This window comes from Chinchilla lanigera, unplaced genomic scaffold, assembly GCF_000276665.1.
Source record: "Chinchilla lanigera isolate Chin_1 unplaced genomic scaffold, ChiLan1.0 scaffold00007, whole genome shotgun sequence".
Classification (NCBI taxonomy): domain Eukaryota; kingdom Metazoa; phylum Chordata; class Mammalia; order Rodentia; family Chinchillidae; genus Chinchilla; species Chinchilla lanigera.
In genome coordinates, this window is record NW_004955408.1 from 11,806,519 (window position 1) to 11,826,624 (window position 20,106).

Consider the following 20,106-nt stretch of genomic DNA (forward strand, 5'->3'; position numbering starts at 1 on the left):
CTTCCCTGACTTGCAAGTCAGGATGAGAGGTGACCGGTCTCAATTAAAACTTTGTCTGTTCTCTTTGGTCTCTTGTGGAATACAGCCCAAATTTTTGCCGTAATGCCAACAGTGCCACGAGCTGGGTTCTAAGCCTTCAACACATGGGCTTTTGAGGAGCATTCAAGATCCAAACTACAGCAGTTACAGCAGTTACTGGTAGTTCCATGGACTACCTTTTCCAGTTCTTTCACTTTCAACTTAGTTGTATATTTGTAATTAAGTCTCCTGTAGATAAGATACAGTTTGAATGCTTTTCTGTCCAGGCTACCAATTTCCGCCTTTTTATTGGAGAATTTTATGCATTGCTATTTATAGTGTTGTCAATAGTGAAAGGCACTACCATTTTGTTGTCTGCTTTCTACATGTCTTATGTCCCCTTTGTTTCCCACTTCTTCCATTATTGCCTTATTTTCTGTTTAATAGATTTTTCCAGTGCACCATTTTGATGCCTTCATTTCCTTTTCATGTATTTTAAGTTATGTTCTCAATGGATATCATGGAGATGACAATTGACATCTTAAATGTATAACAATCTAATTTGAAATGATACTAACACCTTCAGTAGCACACAAAATCTCTGCTCATATACAATTCTACCCCCTTTATGCTATTATTATTATTGTTGTTATAAATTATATCTTTATACATCTTGTGTATAGTAACATAAATTTATAAAAATCATTCTATGCATTTGTCTTTTAAAGCATTTAGGTAAAAATAAATTACTAACCAAACACAGTAATACTGGCTTTTATATTTACCTCTGCAGTAATCCTTATCAGTTTTACTTCCTTATATGACTTTTATTTACCATCTACTATTCTGTAATGTCAACTATAAGTACTCCTGTTAGGATGTATTGTGACAGCTGGGCATGGTGGTTGGTGTACACCTACATTCTCCCCCAAGGAGGCTGAGGCAGGAAAGTAATGAGTATAGTGCCAGCCTGGGCAACATAGTGAGACCCATTTTTAAAAAGGATTTAAGGTAGGGCATGTCTATTAGTGACAAACTTCCTCAACTGTTATTTGGAAATATCTTAATTTCACCTGCATTTTTGAAGGATAGTTTTATTATTACAGAATTCTTAGTTGCTATGATTTGAATACGTTCCCTCCAAAATTCAGATGTTATTATAACAGTATTAAGAAGTAGGTCCTTCAGGGCCCAATTAGGCCATCTGGGCTTCTCTAGTTAATGGGATTAAGGTTCTCTTCTCTCTTTTGGAAGTCTCAAGTAGGCTACATGGTTGAAATGGTTCTCCAAAGCAGGCACCCCAAGTAATTGCCAGCCCAGGACCAGTCTGTATGTTAATTTCTGAACTTAGAAATGTCTGCATCAAGTGGATAGGGTTATTTATAGGAAGTGGACCAACAGAGAGACTGGGAAGGGAGAGGGTGAGAAGAGGAAGTAAGAAGAATTAAGATGCATTATGTATATGTACCAAATCCCAGCAATGAGTGTAATCACTGTGTACTAACATTGTTTTTAGTTAAAAAAAGGACTGTAAACCAGTGTGCAACAGACCTTAGGGTTTTGATTTCTGCTGGAAGTCACACGGAGCCATGAGTAAAAACAAGTTTCTCTTTGTGCTTGTTCTGAGTTAGTGATAAAACTTATTTTTTTTAATCAAGGTTGCAATACCCTTTCAGGGTTCTGGCTTATGAGAAAGTTGTAGTTTTAGTCCCCATCTTGCGCAGACTCAAAATTTCATCTCTTCTGCTTATATAACTTTCAAGTTTGCACTCACTAAGACTATTTCTGAATCTTAAAGCCACCTTCAGAACCACTATAAGTGTTTTTCAAATTGTTAGTCACTTTGGCTCATAGGGACTTACTTTCCTTTTTGGTGGCTTCAGATAGGTACTAAATTGTTCATATTTAAATTCAACATTTCTAGGTAGTTACAGCTGTAGATATTTTATGTTAACTATGTTTACTAGGTCTACTACATTTGAGGACCATAAATTTCCCTCCATATCAAAGTTCAGGCAAAAGTTTATGCATATAAGTAGACATGTTTTATTACAGCAAGTGTCAACCACTTTCTCATTACTGGGACACAATACCCACTGCCCACTACCTCAAAAGGGAGGAGTTATTTTGAATCACAGTTACAGTCTGTGGTTGGCTGGCTATAAGGCAGAAGTATGGTAGAGGGGCATAGCACAGTAAAGGTTGCTTGTATCCTATAGGCCAGGAAGCACAGAAAGAGGGGAGAAGCCAAAAAGGGAGATATACCATTCTATGACATGTCTCCAGTGACCTACCTCTTCCAACTAGACACCATCTCCCAACAGAAAGTCAACTATATCAGTAGCATGATTTAATCACCTTCCAAAAGCCCCAGTTATTAGTGCACAAGATCTTTGGGAGACATTCTTGATTCAAGCCATAGCAATCAACTCCTGCTCCAAAAGACTCAAGTGCATTTTTCATGCAAAATACATTTAGTCCATCTCTAAGAGTTGCCAGTGTTTTAATGATTTTAACATTGCTGAAAAGTCCAAGCCAAAAGTCTCTTCCGAGACTCAAAGCAAATGCATAGATGTGAGCTCCTGTAAATAGGAAAAAGAAGTTAAATACTGCTGACATACAATGTCAGGGGGTAAACACACCTCATTGCAAAAGGGAGAAACAGTCAGATAGAAAGGAATGCAACAAGGCAAGACCAAAACCTAGCAGAGCAAATATTAAATCCTGTAGCTCCACATCCAGCACCCTGAGCAAGTTATACTGAGATATGAACTCAAAAGAGTATGGGCAGCCTGCCCCTATGGCACTGCCAGTTGCAGCTCTCATGGCATCTCTCAGGGTGGCTGTGCTCATTGCCTGTGGCTTCTTCAGCAGATGTTCCATGTTCTTGGCTTCTCTACCTTCTTGAGGTCTCCACTGCACCTTCTGCTTCACTCTTTCAGCTTCATGAATTGCCCTCTCAGGGGCACACTGCCTGACCTCCCAGGCTTTCTTCTGAAATCTAGATAGAAGTCTCACTGACCCCACAACACTTGCATTCTGCAAGTAAATAAAACTAACACAACATGGATGATGCCAAGGTCACCACCAGCACATGCAGTAGCCAGGTACCTTGGACCATGGCTACAACAGCCTCCAAGTACCAAGATGATTGAGCAAGCATTATGAACAGAATTCCATGGAACCAATTACACAGGCAGCCCTTCTTAAACAGGGTGGCCTAGGGTTCTTTTCTTAAATGGAAGCTTTATAGCTTTGTACTCTTTGGTCTGCAATAGATCCCTAAGATGCCCTCAAGGTATCTTTTCTACTGTCCTCATGTAAAGTACTTTTTCATGTTAATCTTTTCAGCAACCAAGCTCTCCTGGGCCAAAAATATACAGGTCCCAATTTTACAGGCCCAAATTTTGCATGTGCTTCCCCTCTTGCCTCTAGGAAAATTTTTCAAATTTTTAATTTGTCTCTGCTTTTGGTCCTGTTTCTCATAGCAGATATGGCTAAAAAGTCACCACCAGCATTACTCATACTATAGCCTCAACACTGGGCTGCACTGAAAGTTCCTCTGCCAGGTTATTCTACAATCCTTAATCTTAGTCTCCCACAAAGTTTCAGGACATGAGCAAAATGAAGACAAATTTTCTACCAGCATATACACATGATCTTGAGTCTAACTGCCAATGGAGTCCTTATTCCCAACTGAAACCTAAGCTTGGGTTTTACCATCTTCATTCTTATCAGGGTTCTAGTGTTCTTAGCTGTGACTAGAAACTCCCATCAAGCTTAGCTTACAGAATTCTGGGGCCTCTCTGGCCAGAATTTGCAAACCTTTCTAAATGTCTCCATAAACTCCTTCTAAAGGTTTCTAACAATATAGCCAGGTATATTCACAGCAACACCACTATTTTTCTAGTACCAAAATCTGTCTTAGTCACTTTTTCATCACTGGAACACAACACAATACCCAACACCCACAACTTAAGGGAGGAAAAATATATTTTGGCTCACAGTTACTGTCTGCAGTCAGTTGGTTCCAATGCAAGAGCAGCATGGCAGGAAGGTACAGTGAAGGAAGAGCTGCTCACATCTTGTTGGACAGTAGGAAGAGACAGAAGAGAGAAGCCAGGGAGATTTATAGCCTCCTCATCTAACAAGACCCCACTTCCTAATAGCAAATCAACTATATCACCTGCACGATTCAATCGCCTTCTAACAGTCCCACCTATGAATGCAGGAGGCCTCTGAGAAACACTCCCAATGTAAACAATAACAGAGAGAGGCCATAATTTCAAATTCTTAAGTAAATCTATGACGCATACAAAGTTTATAGAGAATTGCTTTTAACTTGTGGAATTTTTTCCTACAATTTTACAACCAAGATTCTATTTATTCCTACAAATCTAGGATTTATTTGGACTTACTGTCCCAACATATACTCATATCTAAGTATATTTTCCTTATATGTACTATTTCCAATAGATTTTTAATATTTCAACTTAATTATCAATAGAGTGAAGATATCAGATACATCTCTTGAATGTAAAGGCTAAGCTGTGCTATGAGAAGGTAAAAGGGAGTGAGACAAAAAGCAGAGCTAGCTGGGCATGGTGGTGCATGCCTGTAATCCCAAAACTCAGGAGGCTGAGGCAGGAGGATTGTTGCAAGTTCGAGACCAGCCTGGGCTACAAAGTGAGCTCAAGACCAGCCTAAACTGTATAGTGAGACCCTGTCTCAAAAGACAAAAAAAAAAAAAAAAAAAAAAGGACAGCTAGCCTAAGGAATTCATGGAGTACACTGAAAATCAGAGTTTTTGGAAAGAACAGTACAAAGATAACCAAGACTTAAAGATAGGAAGATGTTACCCCTTAGAAAGAGATCAACACTTCCAAGTGCCCATCTGTTTTACAAAATGATCCCCTGTATGAACTGCCTAACGTATTTATTTTTATTCTAGATCCACAGGGAAAAATGGTCTGTTCAGCAATAAAATAATAAACAAATATAAAATATAATAAATAAATACAAAAACCCATAGACATAAATATTTTACCTATATCTCAAATGCCCATTACAATTATTAAAATGCTTAAACACTTCCACCCAGAAGTTGATTAAATTAGAGACGATACATTCTTTATACAGTTGTCCCTCACTCTATTGTGGTTCACTTATTGTGGCTTCACTGCACTGTGGGTTTTTTAAAAAAATATAATTCTGTATCGTGGAGTTTTTGTTATATCATGGGATTTTGAGGTTTATAGATATTTATATAGTATTTATGATTTTAATTATTTTTGCCTAAAAAATTTAAAACAGTATAAAAATATAAAAAACGTTAATTCAAACATGTTAAAAGAATATTAAATTGAAATAAAACACAGTATATATTTCATTAGCAGATGAACACTACACTGCACACAATGGAAATGCAGTATGCCATTACTGCTTGAGCAAGTCTGCCAACGTGAGATTGTACATGGCACACTATTGGCTGATGGAATAGAAGACGACCAACCACAGCACTGTGTTCTGTATCCTGGGTGCTGATTGGCTCAGTGACCATAGATTGGTCTGTTTGTTCTCCTGCACTGTGCTATATTCAGCCTCTCTCCTTGTCCATGTCACATGAAGTACCCATATAGAATTTTACATGTTAAAATTATATAGGTTTAAAAGTGTAAAAAGTGTTTAAGAGAATATGAAGTGTTTATAAGGTGTGGGAAAGGTTAATAAGAGAATGGAAAAGGTTTATAGGACTGTGGGAAGGGTTTATAAAGCCATAAAATATATATAAATAATAAAATAAATATAATGCCACTATTTTGCAGTTTTCAACCATTGTGGGGGGGGGGTCTCTGGACCATAACTCCAGCGATAGGTGAGGGATCACTGTACAAGATTTCATTACCAGTTTTGGAGACAAGAAATGTAGAGAGAATCAATTTTATCATTTACCCATACTCAATTTTACTGAGATATACTATCTAGGCAAATTTAAATAAATAGATATCCATTTCCTGAGGAAAATTGTCATCAGACAAATACAGGTAAAATCAGAAAAGCAATTGCAAGATATTATGAGACTAGTCTTCTGTTTTGAAAAACCACAAGCACCTTAATGGTTATAGTTGATATACCCCTTTCACATTGTTACAAAAAATAACATTCAGTTTTACTAAGTATAATACTGTTTATTCACTTCGGTTGGTTCGTCCTTTTTTCAAACTTGGTTCTTCTAATATCATTAGCATTAATTAGTAATAATAGTATTAAAGAAAAATAAAAAGATGTAGTTCCTGTATTCTAAGAACTTTCTAATAAAAATTTCCTTTTTTAAAAAATTAAGTTTATTGATATATTTTAGGTATACATAATGATCACATTCATCATAGGGAATTTGTACGTGTATATGATATAACTTGATTCTTTTTTTTCCTATTCCCCTACCTTCCCTTCAACCCCTCTTCCCCTCCTTATTTACAAAAGCTTTGTTTCCATTTTTTCCTTCTTTTCTCATTAAAGTTTTCTTCTTTTAAAATGTCAGATGATTTGTATATTAATAGTCAAATCTAAGAAACCCTGTCATAAAGGAAGATAGGTTTCTTTCTGTTTAATGTATTTAATAGTTAAGGGAACAATGCGTGCCCAAACATTCACTTGACTACATGAGTTTCCACTCGAAAGTACTGTGCATATTTTCTATATCAGTATCTGCTAACAACTAACAGCCACCAGTCAAGAGGAGTCACTATACTGAGAAGTCTTACTGAAGTTGAAAAAGTAAATATGGAACAGCAATTTAGACAGACAAACCTAAATTTGACTACTGACTTTGCCAGTATGTAACCTTGATAAAGCTATTGAACATCTAACCAGTTTATCTGAAAAAAGTAAGTGAATATGATACCCACATCATAGGACTGCTGTGAGAATTACATGTGCTCAAAACACTAAAACTAAATACAAGCCTACAAACAACAAAAAACAACAGCTAGAGTGAAATGGTAGGATATACCCTTTCTCGTTGATTTTTTTCTCTTTTTTTGTAGAACCGTCTAAGCCTTTCTCTATATTATAAAATAAATTATGAAACAAAATTTCTGCAATTCTACCTATGGACATCAAGGTTCTAACTAAGGCCAACTGTAACCAAATCTACTAATTCACTTAATTCTATTATGTCCTTAATACACTTCTTCTATCTAGAAAATATTTTATGAAATTCTCTGCAATTCCTTTAAAATTTTGGCAGACAGTAGTGGAAAGAGAATATCAATCCCTGGCTTTAGGAGTCTCTAAGGTTTGATCTCTTGAACTAAAACACTCCTGAAGACTGCTCACGATAAAAAGAACATACATGGGCCAGGGATATAGCTCAGAGGCACAAGTGTCTGCCGGCCAAGTGCAAGGTCCTGAGTTCAATTCCTGGCACCAAAAAAAAAAAAAAAAGACCATGCAAAAAACAAAATAAAACAAACCTCTCGTAGTAAAGTATTCTTTCTCCTGCTCTAAATCCCCTCTTCCTACCCCAAACATTTAACACCGCAATATCAATGGAAACCATCTGTCTACACATTTAATAATAATTGAAAAGTTGAGTTCATTACCACTCTATCAGAATATTTGTTAAATATTATCACTTCAAGAGAAAACATTATAAATTTGTTTTTCCCTAAATACTCTCCTATGAAAAATCAATTCTCTTAATGGTAATTTACATGTGAAAGTTTCTAGTTTGGTAAAAAGGACACTGAACAGAAGTGTTAGTTTGAACTAATTATTTAATTTCTCTTAGAAAGCTTGCCTCTACATCCTTATTACTCAAAACATGGTTCCCTACACTAGCAGAATTAGCATTACCTGAGAACTTACTAGCAATACAGAATACCAATTGACTATACCCCAGGATAGGATACTGCTACACAACAGACCTAATAAACTAGGGATCTGCATTTTAACAAGTTGCCACATAATTTATATACATATTAAAGCTTGAGAAGCACAGTTCTATTCAAAAAGGGGATTTGACTAGGTGGTCTTAAGGCCCCGTTCAGTTGTTTCCTATGAAAAATCATGCTGAACAACATGGAAGCCTGTATTCTTACGGGGTAAACGCTAGCTAGCGCTGAGTAGCAGCTGCCCCCATGCACTCTCTGGCTCCCTCCATTGTCATTTCACTCCCTTCATCTATTTATGGTAACTGGATCCTATTTGGTCTCCAAATTAGATTCCAAACAGAACTGACGAATTCTTCTCCTTTTCAGTAAAAATGAGATGCTGTCAGAAGTAAAAAAATAAAAAAAATCATTATCTACAGTTTTAGGTGAAAGAAAACAATATTCATTTACCTTGATGGGAAGTAGTGAGGTCCAGGTAGGAAGTAAGGGTGATGAAAAGAGAATCGTGGTGGTGTCCCAAACAGTGTGGCTGGATGGCCAAGGGGAGATGGTTGGTAGACGTGTGAATGTGGAATGGGAGACGCCTGGGGGACTGGAGCACTTCTGGGACAGCTGGATATGCTGGAATACTCCTTGGGAGGTGGGATGGTCGGGGTTGCAAATCTGGCATCGGCAGTACTTGCACTGGTTGAAATACTGTCGGTGCTCTCGATAGAGACAGGGGTGGGTCTCTTCACGGAGTGCCTGGGTCCAGAAGGCAGGAGAGGAGTGTCAGCGTGGGAAGGCCCAGTAAAGCGCTGAGGCGGAAGTGCCGGGCACAGCGGCAGACTTGGAGCCTGGACGGCCACCTGGGCATTACTGGAGACACTGGGCTGGAAAAGTGCGATGGGGCTTGGGCGCTGGACTGCAGGTGTGGGCAGCTGGATGGCAGGTGGGGTTTCACCTTTAGAAAAACAAATAGCACAGATCAAGCATTCACTGGATCACCGCATGTTCTTCTTTTCAGAAAAATCTAAACTGTTCAGAGAGAGCCCTTCACTAACTACCTCACCTCATACCATCATCATATCAAACCACCACATTTCCTTTACAGCACAAACAAAAGGCAATCATCGTAATTTCTTGTCTCTTTGCCGTATTTGTCTATCTTTCTCAACTAGACAGTAAATGACAGGGATCTTCTCTGCTTTGCTCACTACTACTCCCCAGACACAAAGTTTTGACGGCCACAGAACAAGCCTTTAACCAGTTTTTGGATGAATAAATGAATTAAAGTACTCATTGATAAATACAAAGAATGATTATATACAAATGCTGATATATACTTTTTTATTTTTATTTTTTTACAGTGGTACCTTGGTTCATGAATTTGATTCTTTCCACGATTCTGCTCACAAAATGAGTGGGATAAGAACAGAATCAAATTCAATGGTTGGGTCAATGTTGACCTTATGGGGAAATGTGATTTCAATCTTGTCCAGTTTGGTATGTGACCAGAATCACGGAGAGAATTGAGTTCATAAGCCAAGGTACTACTGTTTTTCTAACAGAAATAAAATTATGACATAATTACCCTTAAGTCGTGGTCATCTAGGAGAGAGGACAGGGTAGGTGGGCAACAGAAAAAGCTAGACTTTGAGTTGGTATTATTTAAATCTTCTGTGAATCTAAACATATTAACTTTATGTTTCAGAGTAGCACTGTGAGCCTTTTTTCTTTTTGTTAAACTGAAGAATAAAGGACATTTTTAATTAAAAAAAATTAAGCAATCAACAAAATTATTTTACTTTCTTGCATTCAATGTGAACACAGGAGGAAATTTCCAAATGAGAACACCATTCATCACAGGTCAACCATTTGTAATAAATATAAAAAGAAAATTATTACAGCCAGGCATGATAGAAATGGCAGAATTTTTAAGGCAAGTCAAATAATTATGTGTTTTATCTTTCTATTCCTAAAGAAGACAGGACTGCTGATTTGAGTAGCTGCATTAGCAAAATCATACATACTATAAATTTAACTGTCCTATAATGAAATGCAAACAGAAGCTGCAGCCATAATCCTATCCATTTTATCCCTATGAAGTTGGGTATCTGTTAATAAAAAAGAAGCAGTCCAAGAACAGACTCTGCAGTTAGAAATGTCTTTGTCAGAGACCCCCCCAAAAATATGAATCTTCCTTCAGGTTTGCCCACGTAGGACTTCCCCCTTCCTCCTTCCCCTGGTTGGAGCAGATAAGGCCCCACCTAAACCTGGAAGTAGTAAATTAAGGAACATGGCAGAGGAACAGGTTGTAACTAAAGGTCTGGATTCTCATTGATGAGGTCACATAGATTCGCCCTTCCCTCTGCGAGGCAGAAGCCCAAATTAGACCTTTCCTGATTTTTCAAGTATAAGGTAATTTCCCTTTGTGTACCTTCCAAAACTTGTAAATCTATCACTTGGGATAAAAATAGTATAAATCTCTGCACTTATTTGCATGTCTGCTGTCCCCACTAGTCACCAAGCTGCAAATGAGAGTAAGAATTGTTTCTCTTGATTCATATTTGGATACCCAAATCTAGCACAGAACCTGGTTAATAAAAAATAGTTAAGAAAAGAATGGATAGATGAAATAACAAGCTGACAAATCGAGTACACCTGATACTACTAAACCTTCTCAAACAACTGTTTAAAACAAGGTTAACTTGCAAAATCTTGTTAACAGGGTAATTATTATACCCAAGACATTTACCCCCAAAAATCGACCCTGTTACATGTTTCTTTTACCTATACCTAATTCAAGAAGCTCTTATTTCTCAGTGGAAAAAGTATGGTCTTTTTAGGCAAAGAAAAAATAAAATGCAATAGTTGTAAAGAAACACAGATAAACTCTCAGTTTCTAAAGACAGAAGGATATATCTTTTACCAAATGCTTGTTTCTATCAAAGACATTCCTATAAAGGAAAAGCTAGAAATGAGACATGGGGGTGGTAATCATGCATTTATTTAACTCAATAAATGTTCATTAAGCAACTAATATGTGCCAGAGACTGTTCTGGTCTAAGGTTAAAAATTAGAAGATTTAATTAAAAACTGTAGTGTGTATGTGTTTAAATTTTTAAAAATTTATTATTTATTAAAAGACACACATTGCCATTTAGCCCCTTCAAAAAACTACCCCTCACTTCAAACACACATATCTCATCATTCTTGCCACTTTCTGAACCAGTTCTGAAAGTTTCTCTTTTCTAAGTGCCTTCAGAAACTATAAGAAAAATAGGGTGAATGCTGCTGTTGATTTCTATCCAATGGAAAGAAAGGTTTGTAAAAACATATAGCGTGCCCTCATCCACCTTATTAACCAGATCTGGTACTATTCAACTTCTGGCTCTTCCCCAAAGTCAAAATATGACCATGAAAGATAAGCACTTTGAATCAATTCAGGACATCAAAGCAACCACAACACTGCAACTAATGACAGTCATGACAGGGCACTTCAGAACTGCTTCAGAAAGACGGCAAGAATGGCAGGATAAGTGGCTGACGCAAGGGGGAGTGTTTTGAAGGGGATAAATGACAATATGTCTTCTACTGAAATACCGTTTTTACATTTAAACATCTACTGTATGTTTCAATCATATCTCATGGATATGCAGAGTGTTATACGGAAGTACAGTATCGTAAATGTCAGGTTAAAAAGCAGGAAAGTTGAGTAGGTAAAACTCTTGAAGACATGGGTATAGACAAAGACTTTACGAACAAAATCCTGATTGCACAGGAACTATCACAAAGAATCAACAACTGGGTTCTCATCTTATTAAAAAGCTTTTGCACAGCAAGAAAAACCACCAACAGAGTGAAGAGATAACCCACAATGTAGGAAAAAATATTGGGCAGCTGTTCCTCAGACAAAGAATTACTACTGAGAATGTATAAAGAATGCAAAAAAAATCAGACCTCTGAAATTTAAAGACCCAATCAAAAAATGGACCTCTGAGATGAATACACACTTCTCAGATGAAGAAATATGAACAGCAAATAAATATAAGAAAAAAATTCAACATCACTGGTCACTTGAGAGATGCAAATTAAAACAACACTGAGATTCCATCTCACCTCAGAAAGAATGGCTAGTATCAAGAAATTAACCAATAACAAACGCTGAAGGGGCTTTGAGGAAAAAGGAACCCTTCTCCACTGTTGGTGGGAGTGCAGACTGGTGCAACCACTATGGAAATCAATGTGGAGATTCTTCAAAAAACTAGGTTTGGAGATCCCATTTGACCCAGCTATTTCCCTTCTGGATATCTTCCCAGAAGAATTAAAAACATCATAACACAGCCATAAATGTGCACCCATGCTTATAGCAGCATAATTTCTGATAGCCAGATCTTGGAAACAACCCATATGCCCATCAACTGAGGAATGGATAAAAAAGATGGGGTCTTTTTACATAATGGAGTACTACTCAGCCATAAAGATGGATAAACTGGAGACTTTCATAGATAACTGGATGCAACTCGAGACCATACTCATAAGTGAAATAAACCAGGTGCACATGTGTAAACACTGTATTGTCTCCCTAGTGTGAGAAGCTGAAAAAGTAAACAAGATCCAAAATGTATAATAGATATTGAAAAATAAGAAAAAATTTCAAAAAGGGAGAGAAACTGCGATGGAGAAACGGAGACAACAAGGAAAGGAAAAAGAAAAAAAAACATATGTATATATATATATATATATAAGATAGTTACACTACTAATTTCTCTTAGTTCATTGAAAAGAAAGGTTTGTATTAATATTGTTTGGACAATTAAATGCCGATATACTGTACTCTGCATAATTCATTTAAAGATCACAATATGCAATATATTAGCCATTGTTACCCTCCTATTATCTTGTTTTGAAGTTTTATTTGTTTCTCTTTAAAATAAAAAAGCAAAAAAAAAAAACAAAACCCAGGAGGTTAAAGTCTGAAACATTCAGTCCTCTCTGATAAGCCCCCAGTGAATATGGAAGATTTGTGAAGAAGGCAGAGCTCTACTATATCAAACTGTACATACAGTGTGGTAGAAATTAGCCAGCCACTTCTCTTCTTTTCTTCTGCCACACAGCTGGTTATATTTTCCAGCTTGCCTTACAGTTAGGAATGGCTACATACCTAAGAGCTACCCAACACAGTATAAGCAGACTGTCTATCACCTCTGGGATGGGCAGATAAAAGACGCTCACATGGGATCCTCTGTGCTTTTTTCCTCTCTGCAGGTTCTGCAGAGTGGCCTATGTTGTCGATTATTAAAGATGGCAGAGTACAGTGTAGGAAAAAACTCTGGGTCTATGAGGTACCTTTTGAAAGAGAGAGATCAGAAATACCAACCGGAAACACCTACTGTGGACTTTACATGGGGGGGAAATGAGTGTCATGTTTAAACCATTATACTTTAGAGCTGGCTAACATAATATGGCACTAAATATGAGAGAAAGAGTAAATACTCCACTGGACATATAGATAATACCAGACAAGAAAATTACTAAAGATTTCATCAATCTATTTTTTGGTATAGCAAAATTAGGTTTTTTGTTTTTTTTTTTGGTTTTTCTCCGGTACCGGGAACCGAACTCACGACCTTGCGCTTTCCAGGCAGGCGCTTTGCCGCTGAGCTAAATCCCCAGCCCAAAATTAGGTTTTTTGTATCTGTCTTTCCTACAACTACCTTACAAACTCTTTGACACCAGAGACTGTAAAAATACCTTTGTATTTTGTGCTAAGCAGAGATGTTTAATAAATATCAGGCAGAAGAGAAAGCAGGCAGGGATACAAATGCAGCACTAGAATTTACTCAGAAAATATGAGATGGAAAAATTCACTGAAACAGAGAAAATACCAAATTGTACCTTTAGTTTTCAAATGGACTAAATATCTTAATGAGATAAAAATGTGTTGGGAAGAGCAAACAGGGTTAGTAGACCCATAGCAAAATAAAACAAGCTTCATTGAAAGTCAAATGATGGAGAAAGATTGCTAGAAAGATCCATAAATTCAGAATCTGAAACATTACCTGTTAATAATCACAACACTTCTACACTTACATTCCTGACTAATGAAAGAAGACCAAAAGAATCAATCAATCCACCCTGAGGTTATTCAATTTTTGGAACACAAATAATGGGTAGGGAAAAACACTGATAAGGACAATAGAATAAAAAGGACGTAGAAAAATCAGAGCTATTTTATATGTAAAAATGTAAAATACATATAATGTAAGGGTAAAACCTCAAGAGAAAAAAATGTGCCTTCAAATTGGAAAGTCGCTGTAACTATAACTGGACAGTTCAAAAAGAACCCATTATATTCTTCTTGTTGTTTTTTGGGGGGTACCGAGGATGGAACTCAGGACCTTGCACTTGCCAGGCAGGTCCTTGTGCCACTGAGCTGTATCTCTGGCCCATACATTCTTGTGCAATTGTGGAAAAGAACCACAAACGTTGAAGAAGCCAGGTCTGAGAGGACTCCAAGTTGTACTAATTGACTTTCTAAATACTTAAATCTTCTATTTCAGAAAGAAAAAATTAGTAGAATTATTTAGTCATTATAATATAAAAGGCAACTGAAAATACAAGAAAATCTCAAAAAAAAAAATCCTTTCTACTAAATAAGACTTTAGGATCTCTAAACCCTAATTTTCACAGTAGATAATTTCAGAATATTAGGTTAACTATTGTGTAGTAGCAAGTTCACAAGATGTTTTAATACAAATTGACAAAATGAATTAAAAAAATAGATCTTAAGTGGCCTTCACCTAGTTTACCTTTGAGAAACTCAAAGGTAAACTAAGAAAATATTAGATAAATAAAAATGGAGACATTTTAAAAATGGGGTCTGCCAGAGAATTTTTGGAAAGTCAACGTAACTTCTACCTAGTCAAAGTGGTGACCTTTAGCACTCTAGCTTGGTGAGTCTATTTTATATAGCTGAGAAGCTGGTCATGTCTGTATAGTATTCTTTTAATGTACAAAGATTGATAGAAAAAAAGATAAATTTTTTCTGTAAAATAAATGATACCTCTATAACTTTCATTTTTCTTCGAATGGAGTAAAACCAACTTGCTTGAAAAATAAAATTACTATGACTTTATATTTAGACTATAAGTTGAGAGAAACAACAAAAGGTCTAAAATTAGCATCTAAGAGATTAAAACTTTCCAAATTATTTTATTTAACAGTTTTATAAATGACTTAGAGTATGAAATGTACAGTGAAATTTCCAAATTTGTAAATGGTACTAACTCTTCTAAGTAATATAATGCCAAGCTGATGAGAGCAAACAAAATAAAGTATTTCAAGGCTATAAGATTAGATAGCACAGAAGCCGGGCATGGTGGCACATGCCTGTAATCCCAGCACTTGGGAGGCTGAGGCAGGAGGATCCTTGCAAGTTCAAGACCAGCCTGGGATACAAAGTGAGCTCAAAGCCAGCCTGAACTGCATAGCGAGACTCTGTCTCAAAAATAAAAGCCTGGACAGCACAATAGTATATAAATTTCATCATTTATTAAGTGATATATCTGGGAAAATAACTGCTTATCATTTGAGATCCAAGAAAGGAACCTTTCCTTACTCTAGTTCCAATTAGAAATAAAGGGTACCATTAGAATAATAATAAAATAATAAAAATAATAATCATTATATTGTCTTTGGTTACTGTTGTGTATGGTTCTGAAATGCTTCCTATAATTCTACCTTTTTTGTGGGGGAGAGTTTTGGAACTGGGAATTGAACTCAGGACTTCGTGCTTACGCCATGCCACTGAATTAAATCTCAGGCCCTTATAATTCTACCTTAAATACTAAACCACAACAGTCTGGATGCAAAAGCCTATCAACATCAGAAGAAAAATTTCCAGCTCCTACCCAAACCATATCTTATCTCAAAAGATATAACACTAATATAGTGTAAAAGAACTCTAATAAGAACATTGATAAATCTACTTCTGAGAGAACATATTGTTAAGTTTATCACACAGAAGAAACAAAGGGGGAAGAAAGCCTTTAATCCAGACCTGGAGAGGAGAGTACCGCATGCAGCACAGGACTCCTCTGGGGCAGACAAAAGAAGCTGGACATTTATGAGGATTCTGGCTAGAGATGGCATTTGAGGGGCAGGCTCAGTGACGCATTAGGAGTTGACTGGGGTTTCCCTTGTGCACACCGGAAGGGTAAGAGGAAGTTGTGTTCAGGGCCGGGCAGGAATCTATCACATACAGCATATAACAGTGGATAGAAGCAGATATAAGTCATGGAAAAAGGGATAAAAAGAACAAATGTGTAGTATGAAAACAAAAATATCAGCATAAAAACAAGGTAAGTAAAGACATAATTAAACCTACTTTGAAATACAGGATTAAAGGCAGTACTACCTATCGGGAGGCAACAAGGCTACAGTATTAACTTTCCGTATCTTTCTTTTAAGCCTAGCCTCCAACGTGGCTTTGTTGCTACTGATTGTTAAAATGATACATTTTTTAAAAATTAAAAATGCATGATTCTAATAATTCACTTTTTAAGATATCTAAATTTCTCAGTTTGCAGAAAAGCCTTTATTATCAGGAAGCTCTGAGGAGGAAGAAATTAGGAAAAGCTGTTTTAAGATTATCTTAAGTAGTTTTAAGACAAGTGACAGTATGGAATAAATGAATAAAGCTCTCCCTAAGAGGTGGTTAAAATAGATTCTGGAAGAACAAACCAATGTTGGATAACAGTAGCTATTAAGATACAAGCTACTCAAATTGGGGTTCCTGCAATCAATAGACAAGAGTATTGTAAAGAAGTGATAATGAGGAAACTTAGAATAGAATGAACAAAACAAATATTTGGTAGAAAATGTGTTACAGGCAGCTGAGTTAGATAGAAATATAGGCTGTCAGACAGGGCCAGGCCCTGGAAGGAGACAGTATGAAAGACAAAATACCTTGCAAGGGTACATGCTGAGGGCCAGATCTCAAGACGGAAGATTAAACAAACACACCCACATACCTCCCTAGGGATGGACTTCAGGGATTGATATTCTAAATAGGTAGTGATCACCTTGAGGAGTCAATGACCCAACCCCTTACAGGAAACGGGTATTCGTGCCTGCTTGCTACGTGACTTGCTTCCCCATTTGATCCTGTTTTAATCAATTTTACTTGAACAGTTCTTACTGGCTGACCATAGTTCTGTCCCTCCTCATGCCCACCTTGTGACTTCCCATTTCCCCCCACCACTACCTTGGAACCACCTCACCTCGTGGTTTTGCTCTGTAAAAATCCTTGGAAAAGACAAGTCTCCCTGGGCAACCCACTCAGGACCCCCTTTTGGCTGTCTCTCTTATAGAAGTTTTCTTTCTCTCAATAAATATATTCTGCTCTTAACCTTGGTTGTTCTTAAAATTCATTCTTGGATCTTAGAGAACATGAACTCCTTGGGAGTTTCTTTCTCCTATAGCAAATGGATTACTTCCATTGTTTCTTTACAGCAGTGACAAAATGATCTTTTAACGGACCAGTATTTACTAAATTCCAGGACAGGATGCCTCATACTCCATTAGTGAGGCATCCTTTTATTCTCAGAGTAAAAAGACACTCCTATTTTCTATTGAATTACCTCAGTCATTTCCTGCATTATCTGACTAATCTAGGGGCTCATCCTAACTTGCTTATAAAGTCTCAATTTGCTACTGTGGCAACCCAAGTGCTTTGATTTTTACCGAAATTTTCCCTTCTCCTATTTAATAATGTTCTCATGTTTTTCTCTTCTTGATTTTACCACTTAACATTGTTGCTCAAATTCTAACAAATAAAATTTCAATTCAAGAGGCAAAATTTCCACACAGCTATTTCAAAAATAGTAATGTATAATAAAACCAATTTACCAACTGGATGAGTGATGGTGTTCTGCAGGCTGGGAATTACCACAGAGTAGGTAGGTGAACGATAAGGATAAACTGTTGTAGGATTCGTAGAGATAACACTCTGTGTGGTACCAGAAAATACACTGGAAACACTTAGAGGAAAGCGTTTTCGCTTCCCTGGACGAGGCTGATAAACCCAACCTACAGAAAAAGATAAACTATTTTTAATATAAATATATATCCTCAACTTGGCATTAAAATACAAAAAACTTCAAACTCTTTTTAAAGTAGATTATTATCTAAAGTAGACTTTCACACCAGGTGTTGTGGCACACACCTATAATTCCTACAGTCAAGAGGCTGAGCCTCAGCAGGAGGATTGCTGAGAGTTCAAAGTCAGCCTAGGTTACATGGTGAGCTCTAGACCAGCATGAAATATATAGAAAGACCTTATCTCAAACAAAGTACATTTTTGAGCTCTTTGATACTACTTCTGTGCATGACTTTTCCATTGTGCATTGTAACATATATATCTATACAGCTTCTAACTGGTGTCCAATTTTGTAACCCATAATTAAAAGGAAGAAGGTCAAATGTCTTATAACCAGTGACGCACACTCAATCTAGACTATAATCTACATCAAAGCCATTTAGGTTGAATCCCAAAGCTTTTCCTCCACTTATAAAACAATACCTCAGTAAGACATTACTCATTACTTTGTTTCCGTTCTGCAAGATATACTTGTGCACTTCTTACAGTTTAACAGTAATAACCAGTCACTCTTTTCATGCCTAATTCAGGAAGAGTAGCTCTTCTAGATACGGCAGTCTCCAAAACCATAAATAATTCAATGTTCTTCTAAAGTCAGAAGAAGAAAGCCTCCAGTTTCTACCCCTGACACTTTTCCTAAAACACCTCTGCTCATAATTCACAAATTCTTTTCCTACTACGCACGGTTATGTTTGCTATACACTATCCATTTTCCCATTCTTAATCTCATTTATCTTACTGGTGAACAGGAATCAGAGTCATTTAAAACGATGTAACATAATGGGAATAAATCTATGTTCTGATAACCATATGGTATTAAATTGGAACATGGTGTTAATCCCTGCATTCTTTTAAGTGTGTGATACACATTTCTTGCATGGTTTTAATATTTCTAGTATATTTGCAAAATTATACCCTAGAGTTCTAGGCATTTACCTTTATCAAATTTATATCTATAGTATCTATATATATTTAATCAAAACTGCAATGAAACTGTCTCTGGTTTGCATTAGTAAGTATGAAATGAAATACCCCCTCCTTGGTTCTCTTTAAGGAAACTTAGGCCTAGTCTCAATCGTTACTACAGTATTACCCATTGTTCTCTTTTCTGAACATAGCAGATTAGGGGGGAAATTACACATTTTTTATCTTTCAGTCTTATCCTAACAATTTTTGTTAATAATTTAAAAGAAATATAAAAGAAGTTTTGTTCATTTCATTGATTACCAGGAAATTCCTCTCTGTGCTTTTCCTTAATCTTTTGTGCTTCATCATAATAAGGTTTCTTTTGCTCTTCGCTAAGTTTGTTCCACTCTAACCCAAGCTGGACACTGATTTCTGCATTGTTGGCTGCTGGGTTAGCTTTGGCTAGTGCTGGCCGGTGAATCCTCGCCCAAACCATAAATGCATTCATGGGTCGCTTCACATGACCATTTCTGTCCTTACTGAAGGGAGTATCCGGTATTCCTAAATGACAAAAATTAAGAGACTTAATTAATGTGACACATACAATGTTAAAGTGAAGTGTACCTTCATCTATACTTATTTTTAAGTATCTAAAGAAAACATATACTTCATTATAACCAAGAACGGCCAATATTCTAGAATTCCTTAAAATCCCTGCTACTGTGGAATCATTTCTAATACACAGAAAGTGGCTTGCTTATTATTTCTCTGAGCTTCATTAGTACCTCTAACAAATAGTAAACATTTATTTTCCCACTAAAAATAGTCTATCATTAGGGGGCAGGAATATGACTTATTCATGACTATAATCCTACTACTAACTTAGGTGTTACCTACATATTTATTTGTTTTGTTTTTTGTTTTTTAAGAAAAGGTCTTGCTGTGCAGTTCAGGCTGGCCTTGAACTCACTATGTAGCCAAGGCTGACCTCGAACTCATTGGCTATCCTCCTGTCTCAGCCTCCTGAGTGCTGAATGTGCCATCACACCTGGTTTACCTACACACTTAAAGAGACTTATTTACATGCTCTTGCAGTGTCCTTTAAAGGAAAAACTTTATTTTTATATATAGAAAAACTATATA

General features: G+C 36.6%; 1 protein-coding gene across 2 annotated transcripts in view; it reads right to left on the bottom strand.

Annotated features, from left to right (window-relative positions):
* The window catches only part of Sox30 (SRY (sex determining region Y)-box 30), a 40,282-nt gene that overhangs the window by 16,374 nt on the left and 3,802 nt on the right, over nt 1-20,106 (bottom strand). For both annotated transcript variants that reach the window (XM_013508812.1, XM_005376239.2), the window contains exons 2-4: nt 19,285-19,524; nt 17,808-17,987; nt 8,364-8,856 (exon numbers count right to left, since the gene is read on the bottom strand). In XM_013508812.1, the coding sequence (XP_013364266.1) occupies nt 8,364-8,856; nt 17,808-17,987; nt 19,285-19,524 (913 nt within the window). The remainder of the gene's footprint in view (nt 1-8,363; nt 8,857-17,807; nt 17,988-19,284; nt 19,525-20,106) is intronic.